Below are 23,915 nucleotides of genomic sequence, written 5' to 3' on the forward strand. Positions count from 1 at the left end.
TGCCCTGCTCCCCCCACAGTCACACCACAAACTTGGTCTTGGTGAGGGAACCACTCTTGGTGGCTGTGTCCGCGTGGGCCTGGTACCCAATGGCCACCTTCTGCGACAGGCCCAGGTGCTCCTTGTAGACACGCCTGGAGGAGGGAAGGGGCTGTGTGAACAGGGCAGCATCTCTTCTTTGGCTCCTTGCTCAGGGACCCCATTGCCCCCAAACCTGCCCTCCCCCCCGCAAAGCTGCATTACCCGATGTGGGTGACCCCTTCCCGGTTCTCTGCTTCCCGGGTCCAGATGGCAATCTTGTCCCCCTTGGCACGGATGTTGATAACAGCCCCACACACCTCGTCGCTGTAGTCATCAAACATCTCCCCGATGAGGCACAGCAGCTGCCCAGAGGAGAAGGGAAGCCAAGACAGTCTCCCCTGAGGCTGGGCACTGTGGTGGGCGGGAATGCCACTGCTGGGACCCCCGCGGGCCAGCCTGAACGGGGCTGTACTCACCGTCTCCAGCCAGAAGCGGTCCAGCTCAGTGTGCCGCTGCTGCTTGGCCAGGGTGATAAGCCAGCGCCCGCCACGCTTGTTCTGGCTGTCCTCCCACATAGGCTCGATGCCGTCCTAGGGACGGGCCAGGTGATGGTCAGGGGTACTGAGCACCCAGCCAGGCTTCCCCTCCCACCCTATGGCCAAGGCAGCCTGCCAGCCCCACTGGCACCCAGTGTGCCCCCATAGTGCTGGGTGCTGCAGGGCTCCAAAAGGAGACAGGGCTGCAGTGCAGGGGGTGTCATACCTTGAAGAGGGAGTAGTCACAGCCAGATGTGAGCTTGCTGGCAAGCTGGATGTGGCTGTACAACCTGTGCCGGGCAGAGATGAGACACAAAAGCAGGTGAGAAGAGGTGCCTCAGGGACCCCCCCAGCACCTTCCTCTGGCCCAGACCCCTCCCCCAGATAAGTCACATCACCCACCCAGGGGATACTCACGCCCAGAAGTCCTCCACAGTGCTGAACTTGGTGACAAGGCGCAGGTTTGCCTGCCACATCTTGCTCTTGTCGTTCTTGAAGAACCACAATGCCCACCTGGGGAGGGAGGCGAGATGGGAAGGGGTGTGTGTCAGCCATGCTGGAGTCCCCACCCAGCCCCAACACCCCCCTCCCAGCACTGGGGGAGGCTGCCCATGGCCGGGCCCCCCATACCTGTTCTGCAGGGGGTGCTTGCCAAGGCTCTCTGCCAGGAGCAGCTCTTGCTGCTGAGCCCTCTGCTGTCGCTGCCGTCGCCGCTCCTCTTGCCTCCTCTGGGGAAGGAGAGATAGCCCCGAGGAAGCCCACGGCCATCTCAGCAGGGAGCCTGCCCCCCCCAGCCACCCCCACACCATGACATGGATCCCGCAGCAGGGAGCCCTGATGGGACAGCAGTGGGGAGCAGGGCTGCTCAAGCTCTGCTGCCAGGCCCAGCCCACAGGGAGCTGGCAGGGCAGGGAAAGCACCCACCTGCTCCCCTGTAGCCATCCTGCCCAACACAGCCTGGCCCCTGGCCGCCCCCAGCTCTTAAGTGCCCACAGCCGGGTGGGATGAAGCAGCTGTCCCAGCTGCAGCTGGTGGGGCAGGAGGGCAGTGTGCTGGGGAGGGGGTGCCAGGCCTGCCCCTCCTGGGGAGCAGGGAGGTGGAGGGATCCTCCCCTAGGGCAGAAAGCTGGGGGAAGAGGGCAAGGGGTCGGGGTGGGATGGGGGACAGGATGGGGTGAGGTGGGGACAGTGTGGGGTGGGATCAAGGTGATGTGATATGGGGAAAGGCACAGATAGGGTAGGATAGCATCAGGATGTGGGGTGGGGATGGGATGGGGAGGATGGGATCAGGATAGGATGGGATGGAAACAACATGGGATAGGAATGGGATGGGATGGGGAGAGTGTGGGATAAGATGGGGAGAGGACTGGATCAGAATTGGATGGGGTGAGGACAGGGTGGGATGAGAATCAGAATCACAGAATGGTTTGAGTTGGAAGGGACCTCAAAGCCCATCTAGTTCCAACCCCCTGCCACGGGCAGGGACACCCTCCACTAGACCAGGTTGCCCAAGAATGGGGTGGGATGACGTAGGAAGAGGATATGATGAGAGGATGGGATTGGGATGGAATGGGGGACGGGAATGGCATAGGAACAGGGTAGAATGTGGAGGGGAGGACAGGATGGGATCAGGATCGGGAGGAGGTGGGATAGGGAGAGGGTGGGATGGGACGCAATGGGGACCAGGATGGGATAGCGTGGGGACAGTGTGGGATAGGGAGAAGGTGCGACGGGATGGGATCGTCTCGGGGGTGCCGAGCCGCGCGGGGAAGGAGCCCGCGGGCTGGGGCGGCAAAGGGCCAGGGGTGCTGAGCCGTGCCGAGCCGGGCGGGGGGACGTGCCGCTCCTGTGCGGGGCGGTGCGGGCGGGGGCGGCTGGGCACGGCTCCGCACGGCCGGGCACGGCTCAGCCCGGCTCAGCCCGGCGCGGCGCGGTCCCCCCCCGCGCATCACGGCGCATCGCGGCGCAGCGCAGCGCGGCGCGGCCCCGGCACAGCCGCACTGAGCCCGCCCCGCCGCAGCCCGGCCCGGCCCGGCCCGGCCCGCCCGTGTCTGCCGCCAGCGAGCCAGGTCGGGCGGGCGGCGGGGCCGGGGCCGGGGGCGCGGGGATGCGCGGGGCGGGCGGGAGCGGGGCCGGACCGGACCGGACGGGGGGGGGGGGGTCGGGGCGGGGTGAAGCCGTGCGGCCTCTCCCCGCAGAGCCGCCATGGAGGTGTTCATGAAGGGCTTGTCCAAGGCCAAGGAGGGGGTGGTCGCCGCTGCCGAGAAGACCAAGCAGGGGGTGGCCGAGGCCGCCGAGAAGACCAAGGAGGGGGTCCTCTATGTCGGTAAGGGCCGGCTCGGCCTGCCTGCCCCCCGCCTGCCTCCTGCCTGCCCCCCCGGCTAATCCCTGCCCGTCCCCTGCATGTCCCTGCCGGCCCCCTCCACCTGCCCTTGCCTGCTCGTGCGTTTGCCCTTGCGTCCTCCTGCCCATCCCCATGCCGTCCCCACCTGTCCCCGGTCCCCCCCTCCCCTCTGCCTGCCCCTACCCCTGCCCCACCACGACCGCCCTGCCGGCGGGGTGCCCCGGGGGCAGAGGGCGGGTGCCCGCAGTGCCCTGCCCACCCCTTGCCCACAGGGCACGTGCAGGCCGGAGGATGGGGCCCCGCAGGCAGCGCCAGCGTCGGGGCTGGTCCCCAGGCTGAGGGGATGGGACCCCTGGGGACCGGACCCTCTGCGGCTCCAGGTGGTCTGAGCCTGAGGGCCTCGCTGCTCCTCGCCGAGGATGCTCTGGGGCAGGACTGCAAAGGGGCCATGATGGAGATGGTGACCTCCGTGCTGGGATGTGCCCGGCTCGGAGCAGGGGGGGCTGGGGACACATTTGTCTGAGGCCGTGCCCTGGAGTGCATCCCACACCATGGCTCTGCCGGCATCTCCTCCGCACCCAGCTGGCGGCTGGGGGTTCCCTCCGCGCTGCCCCTCGGGGCTGGGATCCATTCAGGTCCAAGTCCTAGAAGACATTGCTGGTAGGGAGGAGGCAGCTCCGGACAGGCTGTGTGCCCGCTGTGGTGTTGGGCAGCTCCGGGAGGGAGCTGAGGCCACCCCTGTCTGCAGTGGGAGGGAGGGCGCAGGGCTTGGGCTCCGTCCTGCTCAGGAGGGCACCAGCTCTGTGGCAGGGCTGAGGCCCCGGAGCTGTTCCCCTGGGCGGTGGTGGATGCCTGCCCTGGATCCCCACCCTGCCCGGGGGTGTGTGCCAGGGGTCCAGCTGCCCAAGGAGCGCCCCAAGGCTCCATCCTGCAGGAGCTGCCCAGCCCCTGCCTTTCCTCCATTGCAGACACTCCTCTTCCATCCCATGGGATGTCCTGGCACCCATGGGTAATGTCAGTGCCTGGAGGGAGCCTGGCAGGGTTCGGCATGGCCAGTGGCAGCACCTGGCCCTGGACCGCTCCAGCTATGGGGCTTCCCACACCATGTTGGCACCAGCCATGGGTATGGATCCCAGCTCCCACAGGACGCCTTGCTCAGCGGCACGGCCAGCGTTCACCCTGCCCAGCTGTGCCCGGCATGGCGCTGGGCCCTGGGCTCTCTGCCCTGCCTGGCACACAGCGGTGGCCCTGTGCTGCCCCAGCCCCGGCTCCTGCAGGGACCAGAGGAGCCTTGCAGGGAGCCACACGAGTGCTCAGCCCCCCGGCTGCCCTGGTGTGGCTGGGCTGGGGTGCGGGCAGGATGCTGCCCTGGCTCACAGAGCCCTGCCGTGGTCCCGGGCACGGCACGTGGCAGAGCCCGGCTGCTGGCACCTCTAACCCCGTTTCTGTCTCTTTCTACCCCCAGGAAGTAAAACCCAAGGCGTGGTGCAAGGTGTCACCTCAGGTACGGTCCCCTCCGGCTACCCGCCGCGGTACCCCTCTGGCCCCAACAATGCGACTGCACTAACGAGATCAGAGGCTAATTGAGGGGCTGATGTCACCCAGCTAAAGCCTCTTACATAACAGGGCCCGCAACGAAGGATTTGTGGCGGCTGCTCACACTCCCTGCCCAGCTGCAGAGCAGTGTCCCGGCCCCCTCCCCAGCACTTGGGCAGGGAGGCGGGGAGGGCCTGATCCTGCCCAGTGACTCCCCACCGGCCCCCCCCCGGAGTGATGCGGGGCATGGAGCCACAGATGGGCACCCCTCCCTGGCATGGGGGGGCACTGATGGGCACCCCCGGCTCTTGTAGTGGCTGAGAAAGCAAAGGAGCAGGCGTCCCAGCTGGGCGAAGCAGCATTCTCAGGCGCCGGCAACATCGCGGCGGCCACTGGGCTGGTGAAGAAGGAGGAATTCCCTGCGGATCTGAAGGTGAGACCCCCTGGCCACTGCCATGCCCACGGGGAGGCTGGCATATCCCCGGGCTTGGTCGGGAGCCCCTCGGCTGCTCCCCAGCCCCGCGGGAGAGACCCCGAGGGTCCTCAGCCGCTCTGCCTATGCCCAGGGCAGGCAGGCATCGCTGCCCCGAGCGTGCCGGCTGCACGCATGGCCGCTGTGGACGTGTGTGTGCGCGGGCTCCTGCATGGCGGCCGGCAACGCAGGGCCAGCAGCACATCGCTCCAGCAGCTGCGAGGTGACCTGACAGCTGCCGGAGCGGAGGGGTGGGGAGGGGCAGCGAGTTTGCATCTCACCGCCCTCATGAGCCGTTGGCTTCCAGCTTAGCCCAAAATAGCATCAGCTGAAGAAATGAGGCCACCACCGCTGCCACACAGGGAGGATCGGCAGCCCCCCTTTCCCTCCTGCCAGCTGCTCTGCGAGCCCCGGGGAGGGGTTACCCAGCACCGCCCTCCCCTGCCAGGGATGTAGGATGCCCCCGCAGACCCGCTGCTGCATGGAGCCCACCAGGGCCCACATGGTGCCAGCATGGAGCAGGGCTGGGAGCGGTGCAGGGACATGCATACCCAGGCCCTGCTCCCATGGACTCCTGCCTGTCACCTCCCAGCTAGGTGGGCGGGTGTGTGCCCGGGGTGCCCTTGCCAGCCACCCCCCGCTGAGCTCCCCCCATGGAGCCCCCAGCATCCTGGGTGCATTGCTGGTTTGTGCCAGGTTCCCCTGGTCTGGCAGGGGCAGGAAGGGTGGGTGCAGTGTGGGGGCTGTGTGCATGGGACTGACCCCCCGGTTCAACCCCAGCCAGAGGAGGTGGCCCAGGAGGCTGTTGAGGAGCCGCTGGTCGAGCCGCTGCTGGAGCCAGAGGGGGAGAACTACGAGGACCCCCCGCAGGTGAGGGGACGGGGTGGCAGGGGGGTGCAGGGCACTGCGGAGGGCTCAGGGCACTGTGGAGGGCACAGGGTGCCAGCGCTCAGCGGGCCGGTGGCCATCGCTGTCCACAGCGAAACCTGTCACCTGCCTGCTCCCAGGTGCCCCGTGCACACAGCCCCACAGCCTCACGGGCAGGCTGGCATGGGCTGGGGGGCGGCAGGGGCTCTGTGCCCCACCTGACCTCTCTCGCCTGCTCTTTCTTTCCCCACCCCACAGGATGAATACCAGGAATACGAGCCAGAGGCATAATGGACCCCCATCCTTGCCTCTTCCACCAGCAGCACAACGAACCGCCGGTAGCCCCCTGCTCCTCCCCAGCCGGCCCCCACTGGTGCCTGCGTGCCGGGGAGGAGCAGGGGTGCCCCTGCCCCGTTCGCTCACGAGTTCTTCCTCCAGTTCCGTTCCAAGGGACTGTGTTCGTGTCTCCATACCATGTCTAGCAGTGAGAAAAACCCGCCATGTCTAAGCCCCGGAGCCCAGGCGTGTGCCCAAGCCATGGGCGCTGCCCGCAGGGGCTGGTGTGCGTGTGTGCGTGTGTCCTTGAAGCCCGGGTTTATCGCTCTGTATCCCTCCCAGTGCCATAAACCCTGGCTGCGTCCCAGCGTGTCTGTGTCTGTACAAAGCATGTTTACCTGCTCGCGGGCTGCTGTACATTTTGCTTGCACGCGTGTCCCTGTGGTTCTGCTCTGGTCATCGTGGAACTATTTTTTTTATATATATCTCTCTATCTATGGGTGGACGGGTCTTTTGCCTTTGTGAACCCTTGGCGTCCAAGCCCGCTCCCCAGCCTGCTGGGTGGTGATGGTGCCTGCGCCCCCCCCCCCCCGCACTGAGGTCCTGTAGTGCCGACGCTGTGTTGTGACGTGGCATGGATATCCCCCCGCCCCCGTTGCTGGATGTGCAATACGAGGGCAGCTGCCAGTGACACAGCTGCCCCCGTGTCCGTGAATAAAGCCAACTCGTCTGTAGCCCTGGTTGTGGGTTCCCTGGGGAGAGGGGTGGCCCTGTGCTTTGGTAGCAGGGCTAGTTTTGGGAAGAGGAATGAGGGGCTGGGGCAGACTCGCTGATGGGAGCAGGCAGGACTGGGTCCTCATGAGGACAAGATGTCTCCCTGCCTGCTTGCTGCTGCATCAGCAGCAGGTCAGTGTGCCCTGGGCCTCCAGCCACACTCCTGGGGTGCTGGCAGTGTCCCCGTGCCACCCCCCTGTGTGCAGGCTGCAGTGCTTTGCCTCTGCAGGTGAATGCAGGGGGCCCTTCAGGGCTGAAGACCCCGAGTCAGGATGAAGCTAGGCACCGTCCTGGGCTCCAGCAATGGTTCCCTCCCGGGAGATGCGGGCTGTGCTAGCAGAGGGGGTTCAGGTGCTGGGCGCAGGCTTCCCCCAGTCCTCCCTGCAGCAGGATGTGCTGCTGTTTGTAAGGCACCTCCTAAAGTCGCACCCTGATCTTGTGCTAGAAGCGCAGAGCAAAGGGGAGCCTCTCTGCTGTCCCTGCCTTCCTAAGTGACCCTGCTCCCCTCAGGGGGCTGGGGACGTGGCTGGCACCTGCAGCTCACTCAGCTGCAGTGTCACCGCCTCAAGGGCAGGTGACTGCCACACACCACTAAGCGATGTCCACCACAGCAGGAGGTCCTGCGTCCACCCCACAGCACAGTCCTTGGGCCTTCAGCTCCCCCCAGGCAGGGCCACCAACCCAGCCTGCGTCCCCAGCCAGCCTCCAGCCCTTTGACTGCAGCACAGGCCGGAGTGATAGGCTGGGCTGAGTCTCCCTGCCATGAATATCAGATTAAATCCCCCACCCGTGCTGGCTCACCAGCTTTGCCAGCAAAGAGTGAAGCTGCAGCAGTCAGCACGGACACACAACAGGTTTGCTGATGCCTGCAAATACCCGCCCTGGCTCTGCTCCCCGTGTCTGCGCCAGTTGCAGCAGTGCTTGCAACGCCCTAAATGGACTGAGACGGCTTCCTGGGGCTGGCTGTGCCGAGGGCTGTCCTCTACCCTAGAGCTACCTGCATTTTTTCCTTCCCTTGTCCAGTTCTGCCAGCCATGGGCAAGGAGACCCAAACCAGCATCAGCACAGCTTCCTCCAGTGCCCGGGGGGCTGTAAAGGGGCTGGGGCAGAGAGGGTGTGGGGGAAGACAGCCCCCTGCCCAGGAGAGCTCAGAGCCAGGCAGCAGGGAGAGAAAATGTTCAAACCAACCGTTTATAGAGACCAGGGTGTCGCCTTTATGCAGCACATGGTGTCCCGGGCACCCCCTGTGCAGCAGGACTGTGACCCTCACTGTGCGGCTGGCAGTGATGCCCAGGGCAGCCCTGCTGGGTGCTGTGTCAGTAGGTGAAGCTGGCCTCGTTGTACATGGTGAACACCTTCTCCAGAGCGCATAGGTAGGCAGCGGTTCTCTGGTCCAGGCCCAGGTTGTACCTTGCAGGCATGGTCATAATTTGCTAGAGAGAGAGAGGAGAGCTGTGAGGCTGGTGTGTGCTCGGAGGGTCTGGGGACAAGGGGTGGGCGAGGACCCAGAGAGGAGGGTGCAGGCAGCACCATGCATCCAAGTACCAGGCCAGGCCCTGGACCACCCGAAGGGGAAGAGGTCACCTCCACACCAAATGACCAAGGGGCTGTTCTGTAAGACCTGGAGCCATTTATGAGTGGGTCTGGAGATGTTCCCCTCACTGCTGCCCCACAGCGCTCCCTGGGGACAGATCCTGCACCCGCGGGTGGGCTCCATGCACACCACTCATGCTGCTGAGCACAGCACGCAGCCACTTCCCCGAGGGGCGGCATGAGACCCCCCCACCCAGCAGTGCCAGCACCAGCCTGCACCCACTGGCTTGTCTAAGCAGCCCTGGAAGCAGGGAATGCAGGTTCAGGGGGATGGAGAGAGGGGAAGGGACCCAACAGCAACAAGGGACGCTGCTGAGCACAACTTTACCCAAAGCGTGGACACAGCCACCACTGGGAAAATGAACCCAGGCCTCGTGCTGACCCACTGGGAGGGGTGATGGGGTACTGTGGGTGGGCACTGCTCAAATACAGCACAGAGCCTCTGCAGCGAGGCGAGGGGCCCAACAGCAGGGATGGGCGAGGCCAGGAGCCTGTGGAGGTACCTTGGCTGACTGCTCCATGGTGTAGGCCAGTCCCAAATACACAATATCCTCCTCTGAGGCACCCTGAGAAGGAGAACAAATGAATTCTTTGTGGGAGAGGCTAGAGGTTGGCCCCCCAAGCCCATTTATCAAACACAGCCCCTCTGCTTGGTGCAAGGCCACCACAGGTGGTCTGTGCTTGGCTTGCCACCTCTGTGGCCGGCTCCAGCACATGGCTTGGCTCCCCAGGGACTCCCAGCCGCACCCTCAGATGGTAGGGCTGCACCACCACACACAGCATCTCCATCCCCTCCAATAGTGGGATGATAGCACAGGGGCTATGCGTGTGCCACGAGCTCAGCTTTCAGCACTGGGATGGCAGACAGGAGCGTTTGGGGATGTGAAACAAGTGAGCCAGGACAGCCCTCCATGGCTGTAGACACTTACAGTTACACGGGCCTGGAAGTCTGGGGAGGGGACGATGGGGTTCTCCCCTCTGGCTTTGCCAAACCACTGCTCCAAGCTGTGCTGCACTGACCACAGAGGAGGTGGTAGCTGGATTCCTGCTTGTATTTGAAGCTGAGGTGGCCATAGCTAACATGGTTCAGGTTCTTCAGCAACTCAAAGAGGGATACGGTCACACCACCTGCATTCACATACACGTCCTGCCAAGGGCAGTGCGCGCTTCAGATTTGCTGCTTAGAGCGACCCCGAGACCCATGACCCATCCGGGGATCTCTCCTGCTCTGTCCCTCCCCATACCCTTGGGCTCTGCCCTCAGAGACAGTCCTGAGGTTACTGGGATGGCTGAATTCTAGAGCCTCGGTGGCTCTGTGCTGCCTCTGAGCAGGGACACCCACTGCTCTGACACCCCGTGTGATGTGGCACGGTTTGCTGTTGGCCCACCAGCGGCCACAGGACATCCTGGTGCTGGCCAGGAGCCCCATGGTCTATCACTGCTGCAGCCAAGAACCAGGAGGGTTCAGAAGGGAAATCAGCATCTGAGATGTGCTCAGGAGCTGGGTGAAGGCAGGGAACAGGCTGACTGAGACAGCACCACCAATGATGCCTGATCCCAGAGCCTGGCAGAGCCCATCTGGATCCACACCGGTGCAGCTGACAACACCGTGTGGCGCTAATAGCCACGAACTCACCATCTCCCCGTGTGCATGGGGGACATACCGGGATGACCCGGATGTTTCTTTGCAGGAATATCTCGTGTGCTGCTGGTGTAGTGGGGCTGTTGGCAGCTTCTGCAATGATCTGAGAGCACAAGCAGAGCAGAGGTCATGAAAGAAGAAAGCAGTGACAGGCTGCTTTCCCTGCTGCTGGATCCCTCCCCACCAGGCCACTTCTCATGGCTGGAGTCTGTGCACTTGCCTCCCCACCAAAGCTGTTCAGGATGAGCCAAAGCTCAGACCTTGTGTTTCACACAGAATGACTAAAGGCTCAGGCTGCAAAAGACCTTGGCTATGACAGAGTCCCAGGTCACAGCATGCCCTGTCCCTTTGGTCCCTAGAGCTCACAGTGAAGGGAGGAAGCTGGTATTCATAGCAGTCCCCTACTTTGTTCATTCTTATCCGCTGCCTAGGATTTTCAGTGTCGACACTGTGACACCCAGTACCTTCGAGTATATCAATTCCCCTGCCCTGGGGGGAGGATCTGATACAGCAATGAAGATTGAGGATGCCAGAAAAGCCAGCCAAGGTGACTCCAACAATCCTTGCTCCCTGCCAGCAAAGGGAAGGGCTCAGGCTTTTCTCTGCCCCTGAATTATGTGACCTGCCACCTCTGCCTCAGGCTCTATGCCTCTGGCACAGCGGGCGAGTTGTCAGTGCAGTGATGTGACACCTCCCTGGGGTGCCGAGTGCCAAAAGCGAAGGTTCAGCTGGGCTGCTGTCGCTTGCACTGGTGCAGGGCCTGTTGGGAGTGTGTGGTGTCAGCGGTCTGTACCTTTGCCTGCACCCGGGGTGCATTCTCCCTCGTGAGCTGCTTCTCAATAGCAGCAGGGATGAGGATGTCGCAGGGCACCTCCAGGATGCTGCCGTCATAGGGCTCTGCTTTTGGGAAGCCAGCTATGGTGCCATTGCCCTGGAATGAGCACGAGAGCTTTGCTGGGCCCAGCCTGACAGCATTGAGCCCTGTCCTCAGAGCTGGACTCCGCAGAAGGTGAGGGGCATCCCCCTTCTCTGTGGGCATTTCAGAGACAGGCACTGACCACCACCCCCTAAGAACAGGGCCTGAGTTGACTGGGGTCAACTCACCTGCTCATAGTCTTCTAGCTCCTTGGGGTCGATCCCTCTGGGATTGTAAATGGCTCCGTCTGTCTCCCCAGCACAGATGCAGCGGGCTCCGTACTCGTGCAGGTACTTCATGGTGTGCAGCCCCACTTTGCCAAAGCCCTACAGCAACACAGAGCAGAGGAGGTGTGGGGAGAGGGAAGTCGTGGGGACAAAGACTGAAAACTGACCTGCTGCTCTGTAACAGCCCCCTCTCAGGAGCTTGAGCTGAGAAGCACAAATAGGAACCCTGATCTAGCAGGTTTTGGTGAATGTTTTGGCTGGATGGAGACTAGGACGTGGCAGGACAGAGATCTCCTTGGCTAGTTAGAAGGTTGTGAAAAGCAGAGCCCATGGGATAAAGGCTTCTAGCTCAGCCTGTCTTTATCACCTCCAGAGCTCCTGGATGTGACGTTCCCAGCACAGCGTGCTGTTCAGCTTCTAAGAGCCGATCTCAACAGAAAACAGATCCAGCGAGTTACACAGTCCCCTCGTGGGCACCACGCAGCATCCAAGCAATTCTCTGCACCTCACACTGAGGGTGTATGATTGGCTGCACGGCACCAGAACAAGGCAGGGCCATGGGGTAGCTCAGCTCCTCTTATGGGAACAGATGATTTTGCACCGTCTGCCCCAAAGTGCTTGCCAGCTTGGTACAGCTCCTAAAAGCAATGCTGGTTTCTGAGACTGCAAAATCATCCCCCAAACACAGCAAAATGATACAAAGAGTAGCCAAGGACTTCAGCCTTCTCATTCTCTGTCATATGAGCAAAATAGAAGGATGTGCGGAAAGGGAAGGTGTGAGCAAAGAGCCATTCCTGAGGGCACTGCGGGCAGCACCTCTGGGTGCAGCCTCCATTCAAAGCCTCTTGCCGGTGTCAGGGAGCTGCGTCAAGGAGGAAAGCACAGAGTGCCGGCCACAGGCAAGACTTCAGCTGGGTGGTTTCCAGTTTATTTCTCCCTTGCAGAGAGCAGTGTCCTCAGCAGGACACGGACAGCTGTGGGCAGAGAGGGCAGTGGATCGGGGCAGCAGTGCCTGGCCAAGAGCAGAAACTCCTGGAGCTACAGCAGGGGGAAGCACCTCACCGCGGTTGTGAGCAGGCCCTGGGCTGCAGGGAGGAGAGGTGGAAAGGCAGGGCTGCCACTCACAGGGTCCACCGAGCTCCCAGGCCCTGGGCAAGACCCTCAGAGCACCCAGAAGAGATGGGGGCTGCACCCACAAACAGGACCTTTGTCATGGGTAACATCATGGCTCGTTGCGGCTGGTTTGGAGGTGACAGAAATGTGAAGTTGTCACTGGGGTCAGCTGTTTCCACCCAGCATGGCAGAGCCCACTGCGTCCTGCCACGTCTCTGCTCTGCCTGCTGTGCAGGTGAGGGTCAGTCGCAGCTTCCATTTTATGAGCATTTTCAGACAGGATGGCTACAGAGAAACCTGGGGAATGCCTGTGTGGTGTGAGCAGTGCAGCACCCCTGGACCTCCGCACAGAGCAGGTCTGAAACACCGCTCAAAGGAGTGCCAGCTGCCACAGGGTGTGGAGATGTTCGGGAAATCACATCCAGGAGGCACTGCAGGAGCTGAAACTGAAAGCTCTCCTGGAAAGGAGGGGCAGAAAGATCCTGAGATCTTTCTCTTCAGAGCTGTAGCTGGGCTGAGCACTCACCTGCAGCACAAAGGTCTTGCTGGGGAAGCCGGGGCTCAGGCCGATGCAGTCCATGTAGTCTGTGTGGGTGACGTAGTTCTCAATGCCATGCAGAACCCCCCGCCCGGTGGCAGACTGTCGCCCGTGGATGCCTCCCTGGCTGATGGGCTTTCCTGTCACACACGCCTGGGCATTGACGTCCTGCGAGGCCAGGATGGGGAGAGCAAAGGTTATGGTCTCAGCTGGTGCAAGTCCTCTAGAGAGGACTTTCCCCAGTCCCAGCTTCCCTCACCCTTCCTTAAGCCTCGGCTAAATCTAAAGCAACTCACTGGCAAGGGCCTCTGGGCACAAACCCTTGTAGTGCCCACGGCATCCCAGGCTCCAAACCAGCGCTGTCAGAGCTTACCTAGTACCCCAGTGTGTGGGTGTAGGTGTCAGCTATCCAGGACATCTCTCGTTCCCCAGTACTGACATCAGGGGCCAGCACATCAGTCCCAGGTCCTGCAGAGGTAGAAAGATCTGTCAAATCCTATCTTTGCAATTCAATTGCTCTGGTCCAACCAATGGCATGTGTACAGCCAGGCAACTTCTGCAGGCTGCTCGTGTCCTTGGGCACATCAAGGAGTCCCCTCACCAAAGCATGGTGCTGCCAGGGTCTCCCTAGCTTCCCTCAAGCACGAATGCCTTTGACTTTCGCAGTGTCTTTCCTGTGTCCCTTCCCAATACTTTCAAGTAAAGAGGGAATGTAAAGGTCTTTGCCTTGTGGCCAGCACCCACTGAGCTCTCTATCACAGGCTGAGGCAGGAGAAACCTTCACTCCTCCCTGCGACTGCGCAGCCAGTGGGAACAGAAGATAACACCCAGGTGAGACCCATGCCCCACAGTAACTGGGAGGCAGCCTGGACCAGACCTGCTATGCTTGGTGCCACACAAAGCTCCCCCCACTGCAAATTCACAGCGCAGGCAGAGCAAAGCAGTGAACAGACAGCAGAGCACTGACTGGGGCAGCGAGCGCTGCTGACAGGCAGTGAGTGAGCGGCAGCCTCTGTGCCTGCCCAGCCAGGCAGCTGCTGCCCGTCCCCCTGCCTGCAAGCCACGCACTGCTTACAGAACTGGGACAAAACCACTCTCACCGATAAATCTTTTCTTGGCCATCTCTATAGTAAAACGCCTCATTATTTTCTCCAGCTCATGTTCCTGCATGAGAACAACAAAACATAGTTGTTACTACAGGCCCCAATAAAAATCACAGCATCCGGCAGCTGCCCTGCCCTGCCTGTACAGGGCACACCCTGACATCTCCAGGGAGTTCATTCACAGCAGATGGGAACTCTAGATCGAAAAAAAAGAGATGTGTGAACTCCTGGTCCCTTTGCTCACTGCCTTCCAACCCCTCACTCATTTGCACCTTCCCCCAGCGCAGCAGGCAGCGGCAGGAGCGTCCCTACTCCAGACTCCTTCGTCGTGCATCTGGCCAGATGCACTGACCCATAAACTAGAGTTCACCACCTGCCTCCCTGCCCCAAGCTGCTTTTCACAGTTGCTGGGTGAGTTTTACTCACCGCAAATGTCTCCCCCCGGCTTGTCAGAGTGCATTGCCGTGATACGCACGGGGAGGGAGCGCTGTGCAAATGGAGCATGAGTTACAGGCATTGGCAGGGGAAGGAGAGGAGTGAACTCACTGAGTATTTCCTTGGATTGATCCTCACACCTGCCATGGCACCACCAAAAGGAACATCTGGAAAAGACCAGGTAAGGCAGACAGATGTTCTCTGCCTGCTCCCTGGGGAGAGAAGGTGACCATGGCAATCGCGACCTTGCTGGTGAATCCAGGCAAGGTCCCACTGCTTCCCCACACCACACACGGCTCTCCCCTAATGCCATGTGGCCTCTGCAGAGTGGAGCTGAAGGCAGGACAGGATACGGACCCTGAGCCTGCCACCAACGCCACCAGCCAGAGCTGAATCCATGACAACCCAGGCACAGAGACTGCATCTGAGAAGCACAATGCTTGATGCTCTCTGATTAACACAAACATCCTGGACTGCCAGTGGCGTATTCTGCAGCCGCAGCAAGCCTTGCCCTTGCACATCTGTGCTCAGAGGAACATCCTGTGTTTCTAGAGCACTTCTGATTTTCAAAGCATCTAACGAGCTTTTCTGACTCACGGTATCACAGCCCCATCCCATGCCCAAGTCACCACACGCTTTACATTCCCCTTGTACTTACCCACTACAGCGCATTTATATGTCATTAATGCAGCCAGGGCTTTTACTTCATCGACACCGATTGAACTGCTGAAGCGAACCCCTGGGAAAGGAGAGAGAAGAAATGAAGAGTCCCTGCCTTTTTACCGCAAATGGCACAGAGGCATTGTAGGAAAGGCTTTGACTCTTCTGAAACAGCTGCATCTAGTCGCAACAGGTGATCAGCAATCGTTCAGCTAGACCTGTTCCTCCAGATCACCACAGAATGGAAAGCAGATTCCTGCCAGATGGCCATCCCACAGACACAGGCCTTTGCTGTGGTAACACCTCAAACAGCGCAGCCGCAGCACAGCGAAAGCCTCAGGCTGAGGGCAAGGGGCAGGAGGCTGGGACCCCTCAGGCTCAGAACAACTTTGAGGTGCATTTAGGGCAGCGAGTATATGGTGTTTAGGATAAGGAGTCAAATGCACACGGGGGTGGCTGTGAGCCACACCATTCTTGTGCTCCAGGGTGAGCAGCTGGGCTGGAGCTGAGATTGGCAAAGCTGCCTCCCCCGGGCATCCCTTGTCCTTCTGCAGGATGCATCCAAGGACACCCTGGGCACGGCCATAGGCATCCCAACCACCACCATGTTAACGCAGACACGCCCCACCCAGGCTCCCCGCTCCCTCAGCCAGGCAGGGGTGAGCCCAGCAGAGCCCCACGCACAGGGCTGGGTAGGGATGGAGAAGCGTGTAGTGGGGCCACAGCTCCCTGCCTCACCCCCTTTGCAGGGCAGGCGGTGCTGGCTGTGCTGGGCCCTCCAGCCCTGCACCACCTCCCAGGTGCCGCAGTCCCTGCGCAGGGGGAAAGCCACCTCCAGGACGGGGTTGCAGCGCCGGACGGTCCCCAGGACCCCGCGCACCCAGGGCAGCCCACCCCGCCGGGCTGCTCCCACCTCCACTATGGCGGCCGCCTGCCCGTAGAAGGCCTCCACCATGGCCAGCAGCCTGGGGGCGTCAGGGCTGAGCCCCACCAGGCCGGTCGTGCCCCGGCACCACCCCGGCACCGCCACGGTGCCCCCCCGGCCCAGCCACCTCCCCGCTGCCCACAGCATGACCACCCCTGCCCCGCCACCCTGCCAGCGGCCTGTAAGGGCTGCCCTGGGTGGCTGAGAGCATGCCCTTCAGCAAACGGCTCTCTGATTGGCTGAGCCCCGGCGGGATGGTCGTGGGGAGGCGCTGTGGCGCGCAGAATGGGTGGAGTGGGTACTGCAAGGCTCTTCTGATTGGCTGATTCGCTGGTCAATGGGAGGTGGGAAGATGGGGCGGGGTCTGCACGCTCAAAGGGGCGGGGCAATGTGGGGGCGGGGCCAGGCGGGAGCAGGGGGTTGCGCGGGGCGATGGCGGGGGGAGCCGGGGCCGTGGGGCAGGGGGGCCGTGGGGCACTCCCCCCGGCTCCCGGGGCCTGCACAGCCCCATGCTGCCATCCCAGCAGTGGGGGCTGTGCCTCCCTGTGCCCCTGTCCCTGCCCATGCCCTCCGGCTGGCCCTGGGGCCGTGGCCCTGCCTGCACCCAGGAGCGCCCAGGGTGACGTGCTCGGCCCCTGGGCTGCGGTGTCCTGGACACGGTGCCCTCTCACTCCGCAGGGATGGGGCAAGTCAACCCCAGGCACGCATTGTGTTTTGGGGCACCCAGGGCAGGGGGTGCTGACAGGGATCGGGTCCCCCCAGTGCCTCCATGCCCAGGCAGCTGTGCAGGCAGCGCTATTTTTAGGGTGTTTGGTGTTTTGGATCTCGCAGAAACATCCCTGTCATTCCAAGGCACTTGCAGCTCTTGAGGCACCCCGTGGGTCCCCCCACCAGCAGCGTGGCCCGGCCCAGGGAGGGGAGCCTGGGGGGCAGCGTGGGATGCACAGCTATGGTTGGCAATGGGACCCTGGTGCCCCTCCCATTTGCCCGCACCCCATCAGCTCCAGAGCTCGGCCTCCCTGCCGCAGATAACGCGGGCAGCCGCGCGCGAAGGTGGCACAGCAGCGAGCGGCCCCGGGAAACCCATCACCTTCCCGCTGGGCAGCCCCGGAGGGGGCACCTTCTCTGGCCAGACCCTTTCGGCTGCATCCCACCGCTCCCCGGTACAACCGGGCACGGGTGAGCCGGGTGGCTCAGAGCCAAGCCTGGGCCGAGCCGTGTGCCGGGCTCATGTGCCTGCCTGCACCGGCGTGTGCGGGCACCGGCAGCGTGCTGGCGGCTGTGGGGGAGCCCGGTGCGTTCACGTGGCGCTGCCCGTGCGGGCGTGGGAGGTGGGCCGCGGCGCCGAGGGAGGGGGCTGCCATGCTACCTGCACCGGCAGCCCCCTCCGCTGAGGGAGAATGCGCTTTTCAGGCAGCTGCCTGACTCCTCGCGCGCCGGCAGCGCGGGAGTGCGTTGCCAAGGCAATGGGGACCATCTTACTCATCCTCCTCGCTATTGTTCTCCTGCCAGCCCTGAGGTGCCCGGGGCGGGGAGAGGAGGAGGCAGCTGGCCTGGGGTGAAGGCTGCCTGTGGGGAGGGGAGGATGCTCCCCGTGACCCCCCCTGGCCAGCCCCAGTGGGGACGGGGACAGGCTGGGTGCCAAGATACCAATGGGGACAGGGAGAGCAGCTGCTGGCGGAGCTGAGAGCGGCCGGTGGAAGCAAATGCCAGGAGGATGCAGCCCCACAGCCCCACACCGTGCTCCCCCCCCACTGCAAGCAGGCAACTGGGCCCAGTCAATGCTGTGAGACTGGGACCGGCACACAGGACAATGGGTGGGGAGAAACACCTTGAGGGAGGGACACGCTGATGGGTGCAGCAATGCACTCCCCCACCATCCACCCCAGCCACCCACCGGGGTGCCTGGCGGTGACACAGGAGTGCCCCACTCTGCCCTGGCTAGGGGTAAAGCAACGCTTTTTATTTTATTTCCATAGCCTACCTCCCTATTTTTAGCCTTCGGGGTTTTGTTCCAGCTTGGCTGTTTACTGGAAGGAGCATTTCCAACCTCCCTTGTCTCCAAGCAACCAGGTGTGTCAGCTCCTATAGCACTGGCCTCACCCTATAGATCTATAGGGCTGGGAGGGGCATATGCTAACGTTAACCCCAAGACCGGGGAACCCCGTCTTGGTTAGCATCCACTCTCCCACTGACCCTATAGATCTATATTGCTCCTGCCCCGGTGCTGACATCCCCAGGGCAGGGAGGGGATCCTGACCCTATAGGGTGATGGGGGGGGGTTTGGGGGGGAATGCTGGAGGGTTTTGGGGGGGATGCAGGGATGCAGGCGAGGCGAGCAGGCCGCCTTCCCCCCCGCAGTGCGAGCGGGAGTGCGTGGGAAGGAGTTAGACAAAGCCTGAGCCCGGGAGCAGAGGCAAGTGCTGCCGGGAGGGAGACGGGGACGTTCTCCCCTCCCCATCCTCCCCCACCCTTGGGCGAGGGGTGCCGGGAGCCCACCTCCATCCCTGCCGCGGGGGGACACGGTCATCTCCATCACCAGGTAGGAGGGGGACTGGGTTCTGTGTCGTTGTCACCCCCACCCACGGGACCCACGCTAAGGGTTGGGGACCCCCTGATCAAGCCGGTGCCGGCCATGTGTCCCGCTGTGCCCGGGTGCACCGGGGGGTGCCGGGGTGACCGTCCCTGGGGGATACGGGGTGGTGATGCTGGGGGGGGCGTACCGCGGGGCTGTGGGGTGATGGGGCGCTCCCAGGGCGGGCCGGTGGGGTGACAGCGATGACAGCGGGGGGTGGGAGTATGCCGGCCCCCCCTCGCCTCCCCACCGCTGCCCGGGGAGCGCCAGGCAGGGCGGCAGCCGGGGGGAGCGGCCCGGGGCGCGGTACCGCCCCCGCCGCCGCCGCCGCCCCACGCATGCTCGCCGCCGCTACCGCCGCCGCGCCGGAGCCGAGCGGAGCGGGACGGGACGGTACCGGACGGGAGCACCCGCCGCCACAGGTAACGGCGACCCCGGGACGCACGTGGCGGGGCCGGGCCGGGCGCTGCAGCCACCGCCCGCCCCGTATCGGCACCCCCGGGGCGGGGGGCGGCGGCGGCGCCGCGGGCCCCGGGACGGGCAGCGGGGGCTGGGGCGGCTTCTCCCCCGGCCGGGGCTGCCGCGAGGGCGGCTTTTTCCGGGGCTCGGCCGGGGAACCGGAGCCGGGGGGTGCACACGCGTGTTCGTGCGTGCGGGTGTGCCCGTAGCCATGTGCCGGCGTGTGCGTGCGTGTGCACACGCGTGCCTGTGCGTGTGCACGTGCCTGTGCGTGTGCACACGCGTGCCCGTGCCTGCGCGTCTGCACACGCGTGTGCCGGGGCTCGCAGCTACTCCGTGGAGCAGCAGTGCCGGGGCAGCACCTCCCGCCCCGAGCGGGGCACCCACAGCCGGTCGGGGTGCGGGGCGGCACGGCCTCCCGGGAACGGGATGCTGCGTGGGGAGGTGGGGACTGAGTGGGTCACAGCCTCCAGGGCCTCGCTGCTGCTGGGCGGCCGCGGGGGGGGTCGGTGCCAGCCTGGTCCCCGCTGCTTCCCTTGGAGGGGGGCTCACTGGGCTCCAGCCATCTCTGCCTAGCTCTGCCCTGTCTGGGACCCACGAGTGTCCGTGGCGGGAAGCATGGGGTGTCCTACGGCTGCAGGATGCATGTGCTCCCGGTTCTGGAGGGACTTGCTGGCACTGGCAGAGCTGGAGGGCTCCCGGAGAGCTCAGGGCTTCCTGCCACGTTCCCACTCTGGGGCTGGGGAGGGTTTGGGGCCGGTTGGGTGATACCAGCCCGTGTGCCCCTGCTGTGCTGGGGTGCCTGCCTGCAGCCAGCTCAGCCCGGCACAGCCGGAGCTCTGCGCAGCCTTGACATGGGGTGTAGGAGCTGAGCTGGAGTTCCTGTGGCAGGGGGACACGCGTCACTCCCAGCTCTGGGGACGCTGGTCCCAGCGAGTGGAGGGAAATGCTAGGGCTGCCCCGTGCCCCTGCTGTGCCATGCAGCCCACCGTGGTCCCTGGGCCCGGCTCGCTCTCACCCCACTCTCTGCCCAGCTCCCCACTGGTGGATGGGGGGTGCTGAGCTCCCCCAGGCTCTCAGCCTGGTGCCCCAGGCCGTGCTCCAGCTGCTGTTCTTTCCGCAGGGGTGCCTGCACTGTGTCCCTCCGTTCTGGCAGCCACAGCAGCTCCTGGATCCCGCTCCTGGTCTGGCTGTGCCGAGGAAGGCTGGCTTTTACGGTAGGCGGCTGACACTGTTCCTCCCTTCCCATGGGGCCGGGCACCAGGTGCCCCCACGCAGGCTGTGCCGGGACTGGTGGGTGCTCGGGGTGGCTGTCCGACCTGCTGTCACAGGCAGCATGGAGAAAACCAGTTGGTGACCAAGGGGGACAGGGGAAATGTGTGCCGCTCCCCCCTCACTGCCCCATCCTCTCTCTTGCAGACCTGCGGCGGGACTAGCATGGGAGAAGCCTTCCCTGGGCATGGGCAGCGCTAAGGAGCCCAAGGGGCTGCAGCTGCTGAGCCGCCAGGCCGGGGCTGAGGACGTGTGTGAGCCTGGTGCCAGCTCCCCCGGCTGCCCGCCAGCGGGCGAGTGCCTGCCCGGCTCCGGCTGCACCGTGGGGGGCCGTGCCATGAGGACCTGCTGCGCGGTTGAACCAGAGGCCCAGGGCACTGTGGCCGGCGCAGCGGTGGAGAAGAAGGTGCCATCACCGACAGGACCGGCTCCCGGCGCGCTTCTCCTGGACGCCGGCGTGGAGCCAAGCGTGGCGACAGCGACGGGAAGCTGCAGGGGACCAGCCGGCGCTGCCCCTGCCTGTGGTCCCACGGGGCTGGGGGGCCCCAGTGCCCAGAAGGAGAATGCAGCCCCCATTACCCCCCTGCCTGAGCCCTGCCTCAAAGCACCCAGCAAGGACGGGGGGAGCGCATCAGCTTCTGCCAAACACGTGGCATTCGTGGAGCCCGCTGCGGGTGCTGGAGCAGCTGAGCTGCCAAGTCAGGATCAGCCCCAGGGTGGCACAGGAACGTTCCCAAGCACTGTGCCCCAGCCGGGGGGCAGCGAGGCTCCCAAACACCCACAGGGGGGCACGGCGGACCCTCCCGGCACCAGCACTGTGGGGAGCGGGGGTGGCAGCAAGGCAGGGCCAAGCCCTGCCGCCATGGGCCAGGGCAGAGCTGAGGGGAGCCCAGCCCAGGGTGTGGATGCCGAGAGCAGCCAGCAGCCCCGGACAGCCAAGCTGCTCTGCGAGTCCTACTCCTTCGAGGTGACCCCGCCACAGGATGCCGGAACACAGGACACAGGGACGCAAGTGGACAGCCGAGCGTCCCTGGTGTCGGTGGCCTTGAGCCCCATGAGCCCCCCGGGTGGGGCTGCTGCCTTCACTTTCCCCAAGAGAGAGCTGGGCTCTGCTGCCCCCCCGCGCCTGGAGCCCTCCAAGAAGGACGCAGAGATGCAGGTGTCCATGCCTGTGGAGACCCGCTCGGTGGCCACTGGGCCCATGACGCCGGTGGCCAAGTCCCCGCAGGCCTCGTATCCCGAGGTGCATGTGAAGGGGACGGTGGTGGAGGAGACTCCGGAGCCCATCCGGGAGGTGAGCTGGGACGAGAAGGGGATGACGTGGGAGGTGTATGGGGCCTCCATGGAGGTGGAGGTGCTGGGCATGGCCATCCAGAAGCACCTGGAGAAGCAGATCGAGGAGCATGGGCGGCAGGTGGTGATGACCCCGCAGAGCACCCGCACCGGCTCCCTCAAGGGAGCACCCCGCAAAGGCGAGGCCAAGAGGCAGCCCAGCGTCTTTCGGGCTCTGCTGCAAAATGTCCGGCGGCCCCGGTGCTGCTCCCGCGCCAGCCCCGCCACGGAGTGAGACGCTGCCCACCCCAGCAGGGCAGGGGTGCCACGGGGAGGGGTCCCTGCCCCAGCGTCCCAAGACACCCACTGCCAGTGCGTGGGGCTCCTGGGGCTGGGGCGGGCAGTGATGGAGCACTACACGCTGGGGCAAAGTGTCTCCTTCGCTGGGGGTCTCCTTGCCAGCCTGGGGTCCCCCTGCCAGCCTGGCCCCATGGAGGTGTCCCGGGACATGAGGCTGGTGCCACATCTCTTTGCTTGGTGGCTTTTTTTTAGCATGAGGAAGCGCATGGCTCCTTCCAGGCAGAGGCGGCTGCTCCCGGGGCATCTCCTGCCCATGGCACAGGTCTGGTGGTGGCTCAGGGTGGGCACGGGCAGGTCACTGCTGGCTTCTCTGAGCTCTGGCTTGGCTCATGCCCCAGGCAGCAGCGTCACTCCCCATGCTGGAGAGATGCTGGTGCATCATGGTGACACCACTTTGCTCCAACCAGCCCATGGCTGCCCACGGTGGGGGCTTTCAGCCCAGCCCGCCATAGCCCCGTCCTCTCTGCCCTGCTGCCGTGCCGTGGGTGCCCCGGAGCTGGGAGGACGTGGCCACACAGAGCACTGGGACAGATCTCTAATGGCAGAAACTGGGGCTGACCACGGCTGCAGTGGAGAGCCGCTGGTCCCTGTTACTGTGGCTGGAGGCACTTGGGAAGTCTGTCCCCACGGGCCCCAGCCCCTCCTTGCCTGGGGACCTGCCCAGGGGTGGCCATGGGAGCCCAGGACACGTCCTCACCACGGCTAGCGGTGGGGATGAAGCGGGCCCTGCCGCCTGGCCCATCCAGCCTCCCCAGTGCTGGAGAGGTCCCGTATGCTGGGGATGTGGACACGTGTCCCTTCAGCCCTGCTGGTTGCTCTCCCCTACAGCAGCCGGGGATGTGCCGGCTGCAAAGCGCTGCCACTTTTTACAGCTGGGGTTTTACAGTGCCGGGGGGAGGGGGGCTTTTATTGAACCGTGTTTGCATTTTTGGAGCTTTTTAAAAGCCACTTTCAGACATGTGCATCCTGCCTGGAGCCACCTCCTCCCCGGTGGCCTGCAGGACCATGACCCTCTTTTCAAACACTTTTCCTGTGTTGCCTGCACCCCGCTGGACTGGAGAACGTCAGGAGCGAAGGGTCAGCATGCAGGGGGGTGAGCATCTCCACGGCTGGGTGAGCATCCGCATGGCCAGCAGCACCGTGGCATCCCGCAGAGACGTGGGACCTGGCCCTCCAGCCTGGCCTCGTGCAGAGGACTGGCCCTGCAGTGCCGCAGCGAGGGGGGGGCCCAGGCCCATGCCCAGCACCTGATGGGCAGGAGGCTGCAAATGGGGTGTGCTTGGGTAGATGCACCATCCCCTCTGGGCAGAGGTGCAGGAGGGCTCAAGGTGGCGGGACACCAGTACAGCCGCTTGCCCTCTTAGGGGCAAGTCTTGCCCCTCAAAGTCCTGTTGTACATCCTGGGCTTGTTTTGGCCCTGGGGGCTGTCTCTTGCCCTGGGGGGGGTGCTGCGAAGGGCTTGCTGAAGCACCAGCCCGCTGCCAGGGCTGAGGCCAGTGCCTGCTCTGTGCCGCAGTGCTCACCGGGAGCCAGCTCTTCCCTGTGCCTTGGGCTGCAGGAGTGCTGCCATGGCCACACAGGGAAGACCAGGAGCCCTGGGGCATCCCCCCGCCACCCTGCCCCGGGCTGTCCCCCACCTCCAGCCCTGTGCTGCTGAGCTGCGGCACGTCAGCGCTGCGGCTTCATCATCTACTTCTTTTTTTCCTCTTCATTTCTTTTTTTGGGGGTGGGGGGAGGAAGGGGGCGGGAGGACCAACCTGTCAACGTGGATGTTGGGTAATAAAACCTTGCACAAATCTCTGCATGGGCTGCCTGCACCTCCGTCCCCTGGGGCTGAGCAGGGACAGTGGGGCAGCCCAGGGAAGGGTCCTGGGGACAAGAAGCCAGGCTGAGCCCCGCGGTGGCATTCGCCTCCCCTTCCCCACCAGCCTGGCCTGAAACCAGCACCTTGTGACGGGACAGATGACCCAAAGCTGGCTGAGCCCCTTGGCCAGATGGGC

General features: G+C 64.0%; 4 protein-coding genes across 4 annotated transcripts; 2 read left to right on the forward strand and 2 right to left on the reverse strand.

The window, feature by feature from the left end:
- EIF4E1B (eukaryotic translation initiation factor 4E family member 1B) lies at nucleotides 1-1,499 on the reverse strand. Its single transcript, XM_075766381.1, has 6 exons — nucleotides 1,482-1,499; nucleotides 1,188-1,273; nucleotides 975-1,070; nucleotides 784-847; nucleotides 244-611; nucleotides 1-134 (listed from the first exon to the last, which is right to left on the reverse strand). Exons 1-6 carry the CDS (start codon nucleotides 1,497-1,499, stop codon nucleotides 20-22), a joined length of 747 nt encoding a protein of 248 aa, XP_075622496.1. The 3' UTR covers nucleotides 1-19.
- Nucleotides 1,500-2,473: 974 nt separating this feature from the next.
- SNCB (synuclein beta) lies at nucleotides 2,474-6,785 on the forward strand. Its single transcript, XM_075766212.1, has 6 exons — nucleotides 2,474-2,625; nucleotides 2,755-2,882; nucleotides 4,366-4,404; nucleotides 4,751-4,869; nucleotides 5,689-5,778; nucleotides 6,034-6,785. Exons 2-6 carry the CDS (start codon nucleotides 2,762-2,764, stop codon nucleotides 6,064-6,066), a joined length of 402 nt encoding a protein of 133 aa, XP_075622327.1. The 5' UTR covers nucleotides 2,474-2,625; nucleotides 2,755-2,761; the 3' UTR covers nucleotides 6,067-6,785.
- Nucleotides 6,786-8,141: 1,356 nt separating this feature from the next.
- Nucleotides 8,142-17,341, reverse strand: LOC104636376 (glutamate dehydrogenase, mitochondrial-like). The gene is given in 14 exon segments (XM_075766901.1): nucleotides 8,142-8,258; nucleotides 8,922-8,984; nucleotides 9,348-9,443; nucleotides 9,446-9,565; nucleotides 10,083-10,163; nucleotides 10,854-10,991; nucleotides 11,165-11,302; nucleotides 12,843-13,022; nucleotides 13,228-13,322; nucleotides 13,955-14,018; nucleotides 14,504-14,559; nucleotides 15,051-15,131; nucleotides 15,791-16,145; nucleotides 17,240-17,341. Coding segments are annotated over 14 exon segments (1,686 nt in total).
- A 1,482-nt stretch (nucleotides 17,342-18,823) lies between these two features.
- GPRIN1 (G protein regulated inducer of neurite outgrowth 1) lies at nucleotides 18,824-23,715 on the forward strand. Its single transcript, XM_075766478.1, has 3 exons — nucleotides 18,824-18,974; nucleotides 20,135-20,228; nucleotides 20,431-23,715. The coding sequence occupies exon 3, from the start codon at nucleotides 20,471-20,473 to the stop codon at nucleotides 21,848-21,850; it is 1,380 nt and encodes a 459-aa protein (XP_075622593.1). The 5' UTR covers nucleotides 18,824-18,974; nucleotides 20,135-20,228; nucleotides 20,431-20,470; the 3' UTR covers nucleotides 21,851-23,715.
- The last annotated feature ends 200 nt before the right edge of the window (nucleotides 23,716-23,915 follow it).

This window comes from Balearica regulorum, chromosome 14, assembly GCF_011004875.1.
Source record: "Balearica regulorum gibbericeps isolate bBalReg1 chromosome 14, bBalReg1.pri, whole genome shotgun sequence".
NCBI classification, from domain to species: Eukaryota; Metazoa; Chordata; class Aves; order Gruiformes; family Gruidae; genus Balearica; species Balearica regulorum.